This window comes from Ylistrum balloti, unplaced genomic scaffold (assembly GCF_031769215.1).
Source record: "Ylistrum balloti isolate Yb309-2 unplaced genomic scaffold, AGI_CSIRO_Ybal_v1 Utg371574, whole genome shotgun sequence".
NCBI lineage: Eukaryota > Metazoa > Mollusca > Bivalvia > Pectinida > Pectinidae > Ylistrum > Ylistrum balloti.
The window spans coordinates 313,153-332,056 of record NW_026782809.1 but is presented as its reverse complement, the minus strand read 5'-3'; the positions used below and the strand labels follow the sequence as shown (position 1 = coordinate 332,056).

General features: G+C 35.0%; 2 protein-coding genes across 3 annotated transcripts; one reads left to right on the top strand and one right to left on the bottom strand.

The window, feature by feature from the left end:
* Positions 1-1,389: 1,389 nt before the first annotated feature.
* LOC132563062 (ribosome biogenesis protein NOP53-like) lies at positions 1,390-10,898 on the bottom strand. 2 transcript variants are annotated; one of them, XM_060227822.1, is made up of 14 exons: positions 10,774-10,898; positions 9,665-9,738; positions 8,547-8,634; positions 7,613-7,797; positions 6,829-6,896; positions 6,412-6,507; positions 5,751-5,861; positions 5,405-5,569; positions 4,841-4,896; positions 4,316-4,435; positions 2,581-2,647; positions 2,294-2,370; positions 1,758-1,817; positions 1,390-1,457 (listed from the first exon to the last, which is right to left on the bottom strand). In XM_060227822.1, exons 1-14 carry the CDS (start codon positions 10,896-10,898, stop codon positions 1,442-1,444), a joined length of 1,308 nt encoding a protein of 435 aa, XP_060083805.1. In that variant the 3' UTR covers positions 1,390-1,441. The 2 variants fall into 2 exon arrangements, 1 of the variants encoding a protein (XP_060083805.1); XR_009554787.1 differs by having other exon boundaries at positions 1,396-1,457; positions 1,702-1,817.
* A 107-nt stretch (positions 10,899-11,005) lies between these two features.
* On the top strand, positions 11,006-18,703 carry LOC132563060 (prostaglandin reductase 2-like). Its single transcript, XM_060227820.1, has 8 exons — positions 11,006-11,058; positions 12,626-12,744; positions 13,053-13,259; positions 13,599-13,772; positions 15,903-16,112; positions 17,173-17,294; positions 17,426-17,513; positions 18,301-18,703. Exons 1-8 carry the CDS (start codon positions 11,019-11,021, stop codon positions 18,406-18,408), a joined length of 1,068 nt encoding a protein of 355 aa, XP_060083803.1. The 5' UTR covers positions 11,006-11,018; the 3' UTR covers positions 18,409-18,703.
* Positions 18,704-18,904: the final 201 nt, after the last annotated feature.

Sequence of the window (18,904 nt, the reverse complement as noted above, 5' to 3'; positions counted from 1 at the left end):
GCTTCACCAATGCCAGATTTCCTCATCTCACCCTTGGCTGGTGACATTGGGATTTCTCTATCATGAAAATTCCCTGCCACTTGCAGGTACAACATAAGAATTGTTCCTGAAATCCCTTTGCATGAATCGTAAGAGATGGTTAAATTTGGGATCTGATTTTTTCTCTTCCCTTTACACGTCTCACTTTGCTGTGAGCATCTTCTCCTGTGAGGAAGGCTTGAAATTGTCTTGAACAAGAGGCCAATTGGGTCTGTATCACCTACATGGTTTATTTCACTGAAATTGCTTCATGTAAACTAAATAAAGAGCATTTTAAAAAATTTGTCTACTTTCCCTATCAGGACCCATCCGTTCAACCCAAGGGTGTCCATATCCTCACCATTTATTCAAAATTGATTCCCCTTTACCCAATGTTTCAAATCAAATAAGGACAAAATCTGGGAAATCTACAGAAAAAGGGTTTATATTGTTATATTAGGCCTCACTCCTCCCCTCTCTCCCCCCACCATGAGACCCATCATTTATACAGAACTGGTTTCCCTTTACTAAAGGATGCTTCTGACCAAACTGGGACAGAATGCAGGCATTCCTACAGAAAAAGACCATATAATTTACAACTTTGGTGTACCCTTAACTTTTTGTAAAATTTCATCGAAATCAGTTGAGGAGTTTTCCAAAAGAAGTCGAAAATGTTAAAAATTTATAACGCAGCACAAAAGGGGATCGCAATAGGTCACCCTAAGACATTGTTTAAGGTGACCTAAAAATGCAATCATCCTACAAGATATGATCTTGAAGAAATGGCTAAAAAAACATTTCAGCCACAGGGGTCTGAAACCCATCATTTATATGAACAAACTTAGTAAAACTTTCCCAAAGGATGCCCTCTGACCAATTTTCGTCAAAATCCATTCAATCATTCATAACTAGAAGTTTGATGGATGTCGAATGCCATGCCATGGCATAAACTCACCAGGTGAACTAGAATTGGTGGTTACTACACCATGCTTTTCGGTAAGCATTGTGTGTGATATTGTAACAACTGGTTTGCCTATTGTCAATATAATGTGACCATGTAGGATACCCTCCTGGGTACTGCAGTATACGTAATTGTAGTTACACTTTGCAGTTGGCTTCAGTTCGGAACTACAACAACGAGGCTTACACCAATATATTGCAGCCTCCTTTAACAAACGCACTTAACTTATCCATTGTCCTCACAATACAAAGGGAGGCCATCCTTAAATAGGACATCATGCGATATACAACATTACACCAAATAAACCCAGCGGTACTGTTAACCATTTCTACTCTATCCTATAGTTAATATTTTGTACAGAATCAATTAGTTAACTGCAAAACATACAAATATATATCAACAGAATAGCCTTTGTATTTCTTTCTATTTTTCTTTTATTTTGTTACTATAATTTTTTTCGTTTCATCTCTTCTGCATCCTGAAATCAGAAAAAAGAAAACAGTAAGATATAAACATTTTAAAAGGACAACAACACATCCACAACAGTGTTAACTTCTCCCATAGGTGAAAATGTGTATCAAATATTGTATTATATAACTTAAGATAATTTTCTGTATTGTGTTTTAGACTTTGGAATTCTGTTACTTGGTACGATCAAATATTTGTCAGCTTGTTTCAGACATATTGCAATGTTTTTATATTCCTTTTTTAAGTACACATACTTATTTTTTATCCATTTTTACAATAGTATGATTAGGAAAATTTTCAGGAATCTTACTCCTCCTCAGTTTCGTATCCTTTTTTCATGAATGTCTTCGGTTTATATTTCTGCTTCTTGCTGTAAAAATAAAATGAAAAACATTCTAGTTTGTATAAAATACATTTGGATTTTGTTTAATGATGACTATGTGATATCTCAGACACATTAAGTCTATCCCAGTAAACCATCTATTTCACAGAAGGACTCATAATGGATGCTGAAGAAAACCATGGTTATATTATATTGTTGCTTTTCCTTGATCTGTTTGACAAATGTGAAGGCAAGCCACTTGTTAATTGTTGTAATGGAATAACCCTCTTTAGTAAAATATTTCTTGAAATCTAAGGTTTTGTATTTCTGGCACAAAAACACAATTGTACCTTTATTCAAAACAAACACTATCCACTTTAAAATAAATTCAGAGTTAGGTGCTTATTTCTTTTACCTGGATACCATATTTTTTATATTATTTTTCTTTATCATTTTTTTTAAATCTATAGACAATTACGTTTTTTCTGGAGGTTAAATCTGCTTCCCAGTTCTTTTATTCTTACCTGGCTTCTAGTCTTGGCTCTATCACATTTCTTTTCTGTAAACTCTTGAATCTGTCTACCATTAAATGTCCTTCTGGCTGTAAGTCAAGTACAAGACACTTTGATTTAAAAGTAAAAAAAAATGGTAAGACTGCAATTTAAACCATCACGTCTGAAGAATTACTCTGGATTTATGGTCTTTTGTTTAATACTTGAAAAAATATAAAAAGCCTTTACAGACCAAAATTAAGACCTAGTCACTACTAAGAAATACTTCCAAAAGTCAGAAAGTCTCTATCATATCTTACCTTTAAAAGTCTTAGAGCCCCAGGCAACTCGTCACTTAGCTTAATTTCAATATTTGCTTCTTCAAATCTGGGATTGGTCAAGGTCATTAACGGTTGTCTTTTCTTATTGTTGTAATAAGTTGTTGTTTCTGGTACAGAATAACTGAACTATACTTCAATACCAATTCATGCATCATTTGTTAAATTGACAGAATGTAAACAGAGGATCTTACACAAGCTTAAATTCAAATTATGATTTAAGAAATGAATCCAAATTTTTGTCATTTTACTGAGTTTACAAATCTCACTTGAAATGGAAACAGATGTCAGATTCTGTCTATCACATAACTTTAGTATGTTTGGAATCATTCAGGCAGACAGCATTCCATTAGACAAATTATAAATTCTCATTCAATATCGCTTTCTCTAGTGACATCACAAGGCAAACAAGGCCATTAGGGAAACTTTCACCAACTACAGCTCTGCTTGGTGTAATTACATGTGTTTCATCATGAACATTCATATCATTAGTTTTATTACACTGCTAAATGGATAGTTAAGTGATGAAACGATACACATGTACTGCAAATTTTTCCTAACACATTGAAGAGTTTGTGTACTCAAAATGAATGCAAGAGATAACAATGCTGATGCCATGAATATTCAGTTTATACAATCACTGAATGTATCTCCTTTATCAGTGAGTCCTGTGTAAAAAGTCTGCCTCATTTATATCAGTTGATGGGAGTCTGTAATAATGCTTGATGGTCAACATGTAAAAGAGGCAAAAGCCAGTAAATGCTTGAGAACTTAGTCCGAGTATGAGACAAGATTTCATATATATCTTTGGTCCTTATTACATGGAAAAATCACCAAGAACTTTTAACCTTATCTCCTACATGTAATATCTAATCAATGAAGAAATACACTGATCCACTGATAAGCCTCGGGGACAATGACATCAACTATAATTCAAAATAGAGCAGGCTTATAAAAGACTATTGTAACAGAGGTCATTATCAATTTCAATGTGTCTGCTAGGATTCTAACCCGGGACCTCTGGCCGAGTGGTATATTGCTGCTAACATTTACCAGGGTTACATACTCCCCCTCCATGCAATAACTCGTCCTCAAGTTTCTGCGTGTTATAAAAGACTATTGTAACAGAGGTCATTATCAATTTCAATGTGTCTGCTAGGATTCTAACCCGGGACCTCTGGCCGAGTGGTATATTGCTGCTAACATTTACCAGGGTTACATACTCCCCCTCCATGCAATAACTCGTCCTCAAGTTTCTGCGTGTTACAGCAATTGTGAAAGTACGCTAAGTGTCATTCCAGAGTCCCAATATTGGCATCAATGTAACAGAGGTCATTATTTATTTCAATACCTCTGCTAGGATTCGAACCTGAGACCTCTGGCATACAAGTCTGACGATCAACCGATCGAGCTAAACAGAAGTTCTCTCTAGTTGAGTGGTATATTGCGGCTAGTATTTACAAGGGTTACACAATGAGATAGATTCAGTGAGCATTTTCATAGAACTGTATTCATAGAACTGTAATACACATGGGTCAGCTTATTACCAAGCGTGGACTTATCACCCAATAAATACTGCAATAACAAAACCTGTCAAACACATGGAAATAATGAAGGTCTCTTGATTACAGTTGATGTCGGAAAACTGCTGAATTATACTGACAAATTAGTAAGAATTTGTAACAGAGCAAAACACATTCATATAAGTCAAGGATACTTCATCTTCCCCAATTTCCGTGTGTTCATGCCTGACTTGTTATATTTCTCTTTCTTCTGTCTCGCTCTCTCTGACAGATCCCTTTCCCTGGTCTTTATTTCAGCTTTAATTGTCTTCAACCTTGTAATATAAAAAATACAAAATAGCATCAATGATATAAATATTGATATACACTTGTATAAAAACAAAGCAAAAGAAAAACAGATAGTGCCTCTGTAATTCTTGTCCTGATTTCAGATTTGTCAATTGTCAAATGAAGTTTTCACTATCCAAACATATAAATACAGTATCATAGAAACCTTGTTTCTCAGCAAGAAGAAGTTTGTGGTACAGTAACCATTAAGCTTAGCAAAACAATTTTCATTCCATGTCATGTTTTTTGGTGATCAAATTTGAAACAAAATCATAGATCACATGTTTTCTTTGAAATCAGCTCTCATTTTAAGTTGAATTTTTTTTCATAAGACCAGATTTGGCAGAAGTACATCTAGACTTGTTTTATCAATATGATACTACTAGTCTTACCTAAATATATCTTTTTCTCTTGATTTGGCTGTTTTATCTTTTAATTTACTGTGTTCCTGTAACAGAATAGGAAGGAATTACACCAATATGTTTAAATAAAGTCATCCAATTCTCAAAGATCATAAATGTAGTACATATACTGAAATCAATGGTTCAATATCTATAGGCAATAGTGCAGGTGATACAAAAGGATACAAGATCATAATCTATCAAAGGTGTAAACTGACTGATGAGTTGTCTATTACTAGAAATCACTTTGGGAAGGAATTACTTTTACTAATTAATAAGAACAATCAAACCATCGGCATTTTTTTTCGAGTCTGACTAAATCTACATCAACATTTATTTTCGAGTCTGACTAGAGTCTACATCAACATTTATTTTCGAATCTGACTAAAGTCTACATCAACATTTATTTTTGAGTCTGACTAGAGTCTGCATCAACATTTATTTTTGAGTCTGACTAGAGTCTACATCAACATTTATTTTTGAGTCTGACTAGAGTCTACATCAACATTTATTTTTGAGTCTGACTAGAGTCTGCATCAACATTTATTTTTGTACCTTTTCTTTGACATTTTTCTCCTTGTTTCTCTGGACCTTTGTTTTCTTGTCCTCTCTGCGGACAGGTGGTGCTACAGACAGTTTTTCCAGCTCCTCCTCTGTAAACTCTACCTTCTCGTCCTCTTCCTCATTAAGTCCTGATGTCATTTCTGCCCTCAGATTTTCCTGTCAGTCATATATAACATACAGTGGTGCTACCTTATAATGAATTCCACTAGAAATGACTAATCTAAAAAATTGTTCCTAAAAATTTGCATATGATAATATGCTAAAATAGCAATAGAAAATATGACATGTACTTTGAAATGTACATCTTATTGTTTATGGATTCATTTCAATAATGTACCTCTAACTCTGCAGCTGATATGGTCCTGAATTTAGCCTCAACAGCATTGTATAATTTCTTCTCTTTCTTCTCTCGCTTAACCTCCACATCATGGGCCTTGGCTAGCAAGTTCTGGATACGAAATCAGATATATCAGACATTTACAACTTTGCAACAAATTTACTTAATGTAAAAAATATCTAAACATCAAAAATTAGTCAGAAATGACCATGAAAATCATGTTGAAATGATAATGTATAAAAATGAGAACCATTATTATGACACTATTACCTGGTTTTACTCACAGTTAATCCATCCAATTTTGACACCAATTAAGAAGCTGAGTGTGATGTAGTAAAGTAGATATCATTTGATAAAATACAATGTTAATATAAAACTGTTTTTCATGCAGTCACTTAATAAAGAACTATGAAGGATCAGTAGGATGTAGAATACTTAGCACCACATATCTTTATTACTGGACTTCGATGTTTCTGATAAAGAGACTCCAACCTTACATATACATTTCTATGTCTCTTACAAGCAGGGAAACAACATACAGGACACACTTCTCTGTCCGCAAATCTTAGTGCTAATGTTACATGCTAATTTGAAATGATTAGATTCATCAGACACTGGTTTAAACACCTGTATCAGCAGGGGTACATAAGTTAAGCCTCACCTGGTGATCATCGTATGAGGGATTGTAGGATGCTCCTGGGTCTGGAACCTGTATACTTGACATTTCAGATGGCTTTTGATGGTAATGTCTCGGCACCTAGTACAGAAAAGGTGTTTCGCAGTGTTAGTAAGGTTCTGAGCAAAACGAGTTGAAGACTGGTAGTGGAAGACATAACATTAGGTTAAAAAATGACTGAATGGATTCTGATTCAAAATATTAACCCAAGCAGTAATAAATAAAATCAGTTTCTGTATGCTTCTTAGAGTTTATCTTATTTTTATACCAAAATGTCATGCTCCCTCTAACATTCTGGAGATCATAGTAACTTACAGTTAAAACTTAAAAAAAAAAAAGATTGGACAGTGATCAATGTAGTAAATAGATTGTACAATTTAGCTCGTATATATTTTTACTTACATTAATTCTTCTCTTCTTTGTCACCACACAAAAATGAGGATCTTCCTTACTAATATCAGCGTTTACATCTGTAACACAACCAAAATTACCTGTTAAAGCTTTCATAAAATTAATTAATGAAAGTGAGTGACAGGATTTTTGAAGTTTTAATGTTAACATTGGTAAATATAAGGATCTAACTTGTTTCTCCTCCAACATCATGATACTAATCCTGCAAAGCCACAGCTATGTAAGCACATATGCTTGCATTTTCATCACAGGGAAGATATTCAATACATCTCCCCCCCTCCCAATCCCCTTTCAATTACATCATATCCATACAATTCAGGATTATACCATAAATAGATAGGCTAGTTGAGTCGCTCAGTGAAACACAGCTTAGGCATGCACACTTGCCATTCACCTAGGAGACCAGGCCTCACTTGTATAAACATCTCAACTTGAGATTTCAAGTCGAGATTTTCCTCAGCTGATATCTCCTCAAAAACTGCTTGTATAAAATTTTCTCAAGGAACAGGAGGAAGGCATCGGCTACGATGTCCTGAAATTCCTTGAGGAATTTTCATACAAGATATTTTCAAGGAGATATTAGCTGAGGAAAATCTGGGCTTGATGAAATCTCAAGTTGAGATGTTTTATACAAGTGGGGCCAGGGATCAAAATTTCTCTGACATGAATTTTTCAGCTTATTCTATATCCAGGCTAACAGGAGAAACAAATAAAAGCTGATTGAACATGCCCAATTGTTACATATCTTTTTCAGTTTTCCAGTAAACATCCTTACCTGTCTCCCATAGGTCAAAGTCTGCTACAGGTGTCTTATTCTTGTTTCTCCGAGCCTCTGCCCGTTGTTTGTTTCTAACTTTACGCTGCTTTTCTGCTTTTATCTCTGTTAATGTTTTTTTACCACTTTTTATCCTTCTGCTGAGTCTCTCTACCTCTGGCTGTACTTTCCTTACATTGTGTGAACTGAAATGTTAGTACATTTTCAATTGCAAAACGTGAGTAGAGAATTTTCAAATTTTATTTGTATAATCACATTGCTTTCAAACACTCTCTATCAATGAATATTTTAGTTCTTATTCAATTGCAATCAATGAACAAACAAGAAATCAGGAAACAGTCTTACACTGAAAGGCTCATTTCAAATGTTGTCTAAATATATATTTCTTTTCAAAGTTGTATTTCACGTTTTTCAAAAACATTAAATTACAGTAATTTCTGCACGACAAAAGTTTTGCTTTTTAACTTGTTATTTCTTTTCTTTAATTTTCTTTCCAGCACACAGATAATTTTGAAACAAATGAACTTCAGTGTTACTCAGAACTTGTGAAGGAATAGGACAGCTATCAGCACTTACTCTCTCATATCCCACAAAGTTGGATGAAGAAAATGGAAGGCCAACAATAATTTTTTTTGCAAACATTTTTGTTTTGATAGAAAGAGAAAGAATCTTTGATATGTGTGTAATTAGAATAGGGATAAAATGTGGCAAAGCTTTTTAGCGTATTCTGTGACCCTTGTGGGGGGGAATATCCATATTCTACTTACACACATCTTACATTCTTTATATTTCCAATGTGATAAAAATTATATCACGTAATATTGCAGTGATCATTGCAGATATTCATTCTAAGCAGATCATTCATATTCTATTACTAGCAAAACACATTGCATTGCCTTTGTTTTTTTCATCACATCAATAAAGAAAGACTTACATAGATATAGGCTTAATGTTGGGATCTGGTTCAAGGTTGGAGTGACATTTTAGTGCTCTTTTTCTCTTTCTCTTTTCATATTTTGAGTCTGAAAAAAAAACCAAATCCTTAAAGAAGCAATTTCTGTTAACCTCAATAAAATGTCAATGACCTTATACAGTAATAACAATAATTATGTAGAATAAAAATGTTAGGAATTTTAACACCAAATCCTTACAAAGAATTTCATTACATTTAATATTTAACACTAGCCACCTTCTTTACAAATAGGGAAGACTCCATTACATTTTTGAAGACAGAAAAATTGTAACATCAATAATTCATGAAAGAAATTGACTTTGCTACAGAAATAAGCAATGATTGTACCATAATCAAAGAATTATATATATTGATGTTCTGATGAGGTCTGATAATATAGTCTATAAATCAATACATGGATGCTATTACACCTATGTAACAGCATAATTCTTAAATATAAACAACAATTGAACATGAACACAATATTCTGCATGGTCAACAATTGAAACTCCGTGCAAATTCATATCTTAATGTCACCAACACTAAAAAGTTTGGTCTGGTAGTCACTTGCATCATGTAATATATAATACTATAATATCTTTATCATATCAGTTTAACAAATAACTGGTGAATTTTTTCCATTTCATAAATATTTAATGATAAATATGTAATAATTCTATAATGACATCATACATGGATGTCACATGAAAATAATACCCAAACTTGAAGTTGAGTGTCATATTATCGAGAACACATCTAAATTTGAATTTTATTATGGATTTTTCCACTTATAGAATTAGGTATAAAGTCACTTGCAAACACACTTGTGACATTCTATCATATAAAACAAACACAACATGAAAAATTAAAACCTGACAGATGGAATTACTAGAAATGACCTGCAATTATATTACACACTTTACATATAGAAAACGTGGTAATTAAATAATTACAGCACGATTATTTTCATTTTTTCCTCAAACCTTAGAAAATTATATATGTAACATGTTAATTATACATGTACTAAGCACTTGTCATCAGGTTGTGTACTATTGATATATTGACTAACTAATTTGTTACTTATCATAATTTACAATTACCGTTTTCTTTTGGATCAAAGGCATCTTTGTCAACCATAAACAACTGGTCATCTGACTTCTCAGCAACCAGACCCCTGGAAAAATATAGATAGCAGCTTTAGAAGACGATACAGTGATACATGTATTATGATACTTTTGAATATATATATATATATATATATATATATATATATATATTGAAATGGTTAAAAATTCCTCTTGAATGGAACTTGAACCACAACATAGCCATCTCTATATAGCTACCTGTCTTAAGCAGATGTCCTCAACAGGTAGGACAGACTTCTGCATATTGGTTACTATCTTACGTATGTGTAACAATTGTTTGCTGGATTTATCTCCTTGTGAATAACCAGGGTCATTTTGAGGTGGGACCTCCTTGTAGTAGCTGGTGGCTACCTCACTGAATAACGTACAGAAGACCCATCGCATGCCATCTATATAACTGATTATATGTCCTTACCTAAACTGAACTTAAATAAGTATAAGCATGTTTAACTGTTCTTTATTTTTGCTCTGACATGTTCATTTTCAACTTTACTTTATTAACTTTCTTTCAAATAATTGAAATAATTGTTTGTATTGAACAATTTAAACCAACACTACATACAGACCAAAGATACCTAGGCATTCAATAACAATATTGCATTACCATTATGCAACGTTTCTAAAGTATAATTCTAATAATTTTAAAGACATTTTGACCAAATTAATTTTTTTTCTTTTAAATTCAATAGAATCACCAAACCAGTGCTTGCACACAAAATGTTGATTTGTGCTGTTTTAATCGGAATCTGATTTCAATTATTTTTCTATAAAGAAGAAACATGCCATGAACATTTCGATTATATTATATTAGCATGCACTTGTTAAATTATCGGCAGTTCATTAAACAATACCACGGACTTGTATATTAGAATGTAATGGCAGAAATCGATGGCAGTCGGAACCTGTGCTTGAACACCACCCCTTACCATCCTATTAAAATATCAAATATTTGCAATGTTTCTGTGATGTGACTAACAATCTCTGGCCATGTTGACAATTGATCTCGTAAACAAATATGTCATCGTAAAAATGTTAGGAAACGGATGTATCTTTTCTAAATCTACCCTGTTCTTTCTTGCATTCGTTCATCTTCCAAAACATCCTCTACTTCTGTTATGTCGATAGCCTTCCACGCTTTCTTCTTGTTTTTACCCAATCTGCTTTTCTTGACTGGCACGTTGGAAGCCATGCTTGTTAAAAGGGTCGCTTAAACGCTTGAAAGAAATTTTGTTCAGAAAAGTGCTCACATGACTCCGATTTACATTTAATCTTAGAGTTAGCTGCCCTTGGACTACATGAAAACGGTGGAATGGCTAAGAATCACCACGTTATTTTCACAAAAAGGCCAGGTTTGTATCGTCTACGCTAAATGACAACTATAACACGCATACAGGTTTAATTCGTTATGATATACTTAATACATATTTCAAGGAGCAGATATTGAAGATTAAAACCCTTTCCAAATTACATTAATTTATCCTTTATTTATACTTTCGGACCCCTTATAATCGTATCTCGATATCAATACTGCGTCGATGATTTGCAACCAAGCAAATACATAAAGATATTGGAATTCTTTGAAATTTATTCAATAAAGTGATCAATGAAACACCAGTATTGTCATGAAAGATATCCACAAATACGACCTTAAATTTGACCTCAAATTATCTCGTCTGCTAAAAGGCCATAACAGTGGACATACATCCTGTAAAATTGATGAATAAATAAAAGCAGCTTTATATATTGGAATGTTTATTTCATGAAAAATGCATGGATAAAGCCTTAAACAACATAACTAGTCTTGGATTGGATTTTAGATTTGATAACATTTCAATCTTATCTCTTATTATCGTGTCATATAGGTGTTTTCTTGAAAACTTCTGAACATTTTAATAGTTAATCACAATTAAATTCAAACAAATATAGTAAATACATCCAAATTTTGCAGTTTTAATGCAGTTCACAGATGGGACAGGTTTCACACCAAATTGTGACTTTTTAGCAGCTTCCATGTAACGGATGATGCATTTCTCATTCACAGAAAGTGACGAAAGTTCCTGAACTTGATACCTTCTTAATTGTTAAAATTGTGAAATTTCAATGAATTTTTGATTGTAAAGAAGTTGAGAGTACAGGCCACTTTACTAGTTTCAGCTAGTGCAAATTTCTCATTAGTTGAACAGTAGACTATCTGGCTAGAGACCAAAGACCTGCTTGTTCAAACCCTAGTAGTTGTTGGATGTTTTTTGTTATTCATTCCTATTACAGGTTTGGTGCCATTGGCCACTCCAAGGGTAGAAACTATAAGAGATTGAGTTGCTTTCTTGGAGATATCAAATCTAGGTTGACGTTGTTTTCAAAGTCAAAGACTTTGTGATGGAAGGAGTAATATAGATGTTGAGTGTAGATCACCTTACAAGCCTTGGCTAGTTTGAACTTCCCAGCAGTAGTGTGTCTGATCGAATGGTTGCTAGTTCAAACCCTACCTTGGGCAGGGTGTTTTTCATTTCTCCTTCGTATTACAGTTACATGTGTTTCAAACCATTAATATATATGTTTGTTTTTCATTTGAATTATTTAAGACTTTAAGTATGATTTAATTTTCCACAAGAAAGCTTTAAAAGATACTTTGTTGTTACAAATAGTTTTTAATACATTTAATGGGTTGACAGTTCTCATATCATGCTTTGGTAAGTACATTATTGGTAGTGCAGTTCCAGCCACACTACTTTTTAAAGTTGATCATATGGACAGATTAAGCTTGTTGGTACTTTGGTATGCATTACCCCCAAAATTGTTCATCAACCTAGGTAATTTTTGCCATCCCTTATACATATGGTGTCATAAATTCTCCACATGAGTTTCTGATTTCACCAAAGATTTGAATCAGCATATTAATCATATTTTACAACTTAGGTGTAAATGGGGAGCCAGCAGATGACAACTTTGGATATGAAGAGTGTGATTATCCTTGTGATCCACAGAACAGTGAAGTTCTCCTGAAAACATTATACTTGTCCATAGATCCAGCAATGGTAAGGATGGACTTCATATGTTAATCAGACAGATGTAATTATGTAAGTGCAATGATGTACTATGTACACTGTGAAGAAAAGATGATTTATTAATTACTCATTAACTCCTGTGAAGTCTGATGAATAATCCAAAAAAGATCATGTGAAAACTACATTTGTACATGTACAGTTTGACTCTAACATTGTATTGCAGTGGCTTATAATGAAATGATCAACCAAATTTATTATCGGGATGATCCTGAATAGGGAGATTTTGCTCTGTGTCAGAAGTGACAGTATCTATAACACATGTACTAACTTCTGTTCAGAGATGTAGGATGAATGAAGATACTGGTGTTACATATATTGGACCTTTTGGGATTGGAGACCGGATTGGAGGCTTTGGAGGAGTTGGAGTAGTAGTGAAATCTGCCAGCCCTGCCTTTCAGGAGGGCGATGTTGTCCACGCAGGGTTTAATTGGCAATGGGTTGAATACTTCTTAGAAACACCAGGAGAGCACTTTCCATTGAGGAAGGTATATCACTTAAGTTATCAACTGCTATAAATGTAAAGGTGGTTTTTTTCTATTGACGAAGAATACCTTAACTCATTGTAAAACATCAAGTTTAATGGTATCTAATCATAAAAATGTCATTCCAAATAGCTAGCTCTGGCAAAGGATAGGTGTCAGTAAATATTTCGATTCTCAGAATGTTCAGCTATGTATGTGTTATAATCTGGAAATATGTCACATGGTAATGGAATATTCTTCTTGTATATAATTAGAGAGAAATATATTTGTCCATGATATAGCATCCCTTCATTCTGCTGATTTTTTTGTTTTTGATATTGAAATTTTTTGTTGATTGTACAGACAGATTCATCATTAGTAAATGGAAAGGTTTCCTTATACCTGAGTATACTGTCCTTGGCTTCTGGACTAACATCTTACCTTGGGGTCAAAGAAAAGGGCCATATCACCCATGGAGCCAATCAGACAATGGTTGTAAGTGGAGCAGCAGGTGCATGTGGATCACTCGCTGGACAGGTAAGTTAGACATAAGGTACTTGTGGATCACTCGCTGGACAGGTAAGTTAGACATTAGGTACTTGTGGATCACTCACTGGACAGGTAAGTTAGACATTAGGTACATGTGGATCACTCGCTGGACAGGTAAGTTAGACATTAGGTACTTGTGGATCACTCGCTGGACAGGTAAGTTAGACATTAGGTGCTTGTGGATCACTTGCTGGACAGGTAAGTTAGACATTTGGTACTTGTGGATCATTCGCTGGAGAGGTAAGTTAGACATCAGGTACTTGTGGATCACTCGCTGGACAGGTAAGTTAGACATTTGGTACTTGTGGATCATTCGCTGGAGAGGTAAGTTAGACATCAGGTACTTGTGGATCACTCGCTGGACAGGTAAGTTAGTCATTTGGTACTTGTGGATCACTCGCTGGAGAGGTAAGTTAGACATAAGGTGCTTGTGGATCACTTGCTGGACAGGTAAGTTAGACATTAGGTACTTGTGGATCACTCACTGGACAGGTAAGTTAGACATTAGGTACATGTGGATCACTCGCTGGACAGGTAAGTTAGACATTAGGTACTTGTGGATCACTCGCTGGACAGGTAAGTTAGACATTAGGTGCTTGTGGATCACTTGCTGGACAGGTAAGTTAGACATTTGGTACTTGTGGATCACTCGCTGGACAGGTAAGTTAGACATTAGGTACTTGTGGATCACTTGCTGGACAGGTAAGTTAGACATTTGGTACTTGTGGATCATTTGCTGGAGAGGTAAGTTAGACATCAGGTACTTGTGGATCACTCGCTGGACAGGTAAGTTAGTCATTTGGTACTTGTGGATCACTCGCTGGAGAGGTAAGTTAGACATAAGGTGCTTGTGGATCACTTGCTGGAGAGGTAAGTTAGACATTAGGTACTTGTGGATCACTCGCTGGACAGGTAAGTTAGACATTAGGTATATGTGGATCACTCGCTGGAGAGGTAAGTTAGACATTAGGTACTTGTGGATCACTCGCTGGACAGGTAAGTTAGACATTAGGTACTTGTGGATCACTCGCTGGACAGGTAAGTTAGACATTAGGTACTTGTGGATCACTCGCTGGACAGGTAAGTTAGACATTTGGTACTTATGGATCACTCACTAGAAAGGTTAGTGGGGTATTCAATACGTGTGGAACACTCGCCAGACAGGTTAGTGGGACATTTGGTTCATGTGGATTACTGGGTAAGTGGGATGTTATGTACTTTTAAAATCACTCACTAGAGAGGTAAATGGGACATTAGGTACTTGTTGGTGTTTGCTGACTGGTAAGTGGGACACTAGGTACTTGTTGGTGTTTGCTGACTGGTAAGTGGGACACTAGGTACTTGTTGGTGTTTGCTGACTGGTAAGTGGGACACTAGGTACTTGTTGGTGTTTGCTGACTGGTAATTTGGATATTAAGTACTTTTGATTCACTCGCTAGACAGGTATGTGGAACATCATAGTACTTGTGCAAATTTGCAGGACAGGTTAGTGGGATACCGTATTAGGTAAACTGGTACTTGTGGATTACTCATTTTAGTACAGTAAGTAAGTGGACAGAAAGTGGGATGTTTTGGGCCACTTACTGGACAGGAAAGTGGGATGTTTTGGGTCACTTACTGGACAGGTAAGTGGAACACCAGGTACTTGTTGATCACTTAACTGATAGGAAAGTGGAACACCAGGTACTTGTTGATCACTTAATGCACAGGTAAGTGGAACACCAGGTACTTGTTGATCACTTAATGGACAGGTAAGTGGAACACCAGGTACTTGTTGATCACTTAATGCACAGGTAAGCAGGATTTAAGGTACTGGTAAATTATATACTTGACAGGAATGTGAGATGTATGTTAGGTATTTGCAGATCATTCTCTGGACAAGCATGTTCTTGTAAGTTTATTTGTGAATGAACATTACACAGTCAAATTTGTGTATCTATATTAAGTGCCAGCATAAAGAGTTCATTGTTACCTTCTTTATTGATACAAAACTTAAAATCCTTGATGATTAGAAATTAAGATTCTTGATCTGTCAGGGCCACATTAAATCAGCTACCATATCAATTAAAGAGCATAGAGGAAATGTTGTTTTAAAGTGTTCTTCATTGCAATTTTCAGATTGGGAGATTAGAAGGCTGTTCAAGAGTTGTAGGTATATGTGGTTCAGAAGAGAAGTGTCGGTTCTTGGTTGAAGATCTTGGATTTGATTCTGCAATCAACTACAAAACAAAGGATGTGGACTCTGAGCTACACAGACTTTGTCCCTCTGGTATTGATGCATACTTTGATAATGTTGGAGGTGATCTCAGCAACATCGTCATAAATCAGGTGTAGTAACACTGTCCTACAATAGGTGTAGTAACTCTGTCCTACAACAGGTGTAGTAACACTTTCCTACAACAGGTGTAGAAACACTGTCCTACAACAGGTGTAGTAACTGTCCTACAACAGGTGTAGAAACACTGTCCTATAACAGGTGTAGTAACAATGTCCTACAACAGGTGTAGTAACACTGTCCTACAACAGGTATAAAAACACTGTCCTACAATAGGTGTAGTAACTGTCCAATAACAGGTGTAGTAACACTGTTCTACAATAGGTGTAGTAACTCTGTCCTACAACAGGTGTAGTAACACTTTCCTACAACAGGTGTAGAAACACTGTCCTACAACAGGTGTAGTAACTGTCCTACAACAGGTGTAGAAACACTGTCCTATAACAGGTGTAGTAACAATGTCCTACAACAGGTGTAGTAACACTGTCCTACAACAGGTATAAAAACACTGTCCTACAATAGGTGTAGTAACTGTCCAATAACAGGTGTAGTAACACTGTCCTACGACAGGTGTAGTAATACTGTCCTACAACAGGTGTAGTAACACTTTCCTATAATAGGTGTAGTAACTCTGTCCTGCAACAGGTGTAGTAACACTTTCCTATAACAGGTGTAGAAACACTGTCCTACAACAGGTGTAGAAACACTGTCCTACAACAGGTGTAGTAACTGTCCTACAACAGGTGTAGGAGCACTGTCCTACAACAGGTGTAGTAACTGTCCTACAACAGGTGTAGGAGCACTGTCCTACTGCTCTTCATAGATGTAAGAATTATTGGTATAGGATGCCAGATTTGATGATATGCATGTATTTACACAGGCTGACTATATTCAATGTCACAATTTCTGTTTCATGACACTTGATAACAACCCTTTAACCTTTATATTCAATATTGCTTATTTTGCATGACATTCAATGCTGCTAGGCCTCTTGTTGTATACAGCAGTAGTACTGCAATATGAGGCACAATACAAAATATTGCAATCTCATAATGTTGAAATAATTGCTTGATTTGAATTTTAAACTGGAAAAAAATTGTTTTCTTTAAACAGATGAATACTGGTTCACATGTGATATTGTGTGGTCAAATAGCTATCTACAATAAAGATGTTCCTTATCCTCCTCCGATCCCTGAAGTTGTGCAGACAATTCTAACAGACAGAAATATCACCAGGTAAAAAAAACCCCAATATTTTCAAAGCTCTACTCGCTGAATGTCGCTCCCTGTAGAATCTTGTCTTCATCTTTTCATCCTCCACCTACATTCACCTCTGAGGATGTGTAAATATTTGTCATCTCTTGTAGGGAACGGTACCTGGTGCTTAACTATCCTGACAAGTTTGAGTCTGGAATGAAACAGCTGGTGGAGTGGACACTTCAAGGGAAGTTAAAGGTGAGTTTCAGAAAGAGTCAATTCTCAACCAAGTGTCTTGTTATATTTAAGCATCTTTCCTTGTCTGGGAAGATCTGCTTTATGGCTGAATACTCATATTCATTGAAGAATTCATCATGAATGCCAAACAAAATACAGGTAAAGATAACAATGTCAGTTCTCTACTACCTGAATAAGTCAAGAGTATGTTAAGTAGGTCAAATGTTACATACCTGGAGAGCAGCTGGGACTGATACAATCAGGTATAAACATTGGTATGGTTGCCCTGACAATGAATTTATCAACTGCCTCTCTTGTAATACTTATTAAGAATTGTTAAGTGTATCATATTAAAGCAGTGTAGATATCATTTCAATACTCAAAAGGTCAAGGTCAACGCAAGGTTCAAAGATAAGGTTATTGTTAAATTCTTGTCCATTCTTAGCTGTTGGACATCATTAGACATTGTGTTGCATTGGGAAACATACACATATTTAGCTAGAAATGGGGAACACATGGCCAATAGATGAGGTACATTTATGGTGATTGGCCATTAGATGAGGTACATTAATGCTGATTGGCTGTTAGATGAGGTACTTTAATGCTGATTGGCTGTTAGGTGAGGCACATTAATGCTAATTGGCTGTTAGATGAGGGTTTAGTTATCATCTTAAACACATGATGGCTGTAACAACCAAGGTTGGCATTAGTTTAACTCTGACAGCTTGATTCAGCACGGTACATATATATGTATCCCAATGCACATGTTTCAGTATTCAGTTAATAGTCCGCTTCTGTTCAATTTCAGGTTAGAGAAACCATTGAAGAAGGACTCGAGAATGCTGGCAAGGCATTTGTTTCCATGATGAAGGGAGGAAATATAGGGAAACAGCTTGTTCATGTTGGAGACTCCTGACCGTGCTTAAATATTATAATGTATTGAATTCCTATTGAAGATTGTTCTTTATCAAATAAATTTTCTAGGTATTATAATTCCAATAAATCAGTATTACAATGATGTAAACAGGTATTAGTTAACAATAGGAGAACACAGGTGTACAAATCCTAGTCAAGAGTTGTAGCATACAGGCCATGGAGGACTATGAGGTGTTTAATTGAATTCCAGTCAAAGACTTATGTTTTTGAATGTTAAGTGGTATTAATGAAAATTCAAATTATTGATCGTAATTGAAATACACATAAGAAAACACTGCATTTGTTTTGTCTTTTTTGTTTTGTTATTTTTTTTATATATATATTTAATCAGGTTTAGACATGTCTGGCATTAGAATCACACACAAATATAGAATTACATTATCAAGAATAATACATACACCTGGAACACATTTTTGAACATTTCAAAATTATGATATTCTGAACAAAAAATATTGCATAATATAAATATTCAGATT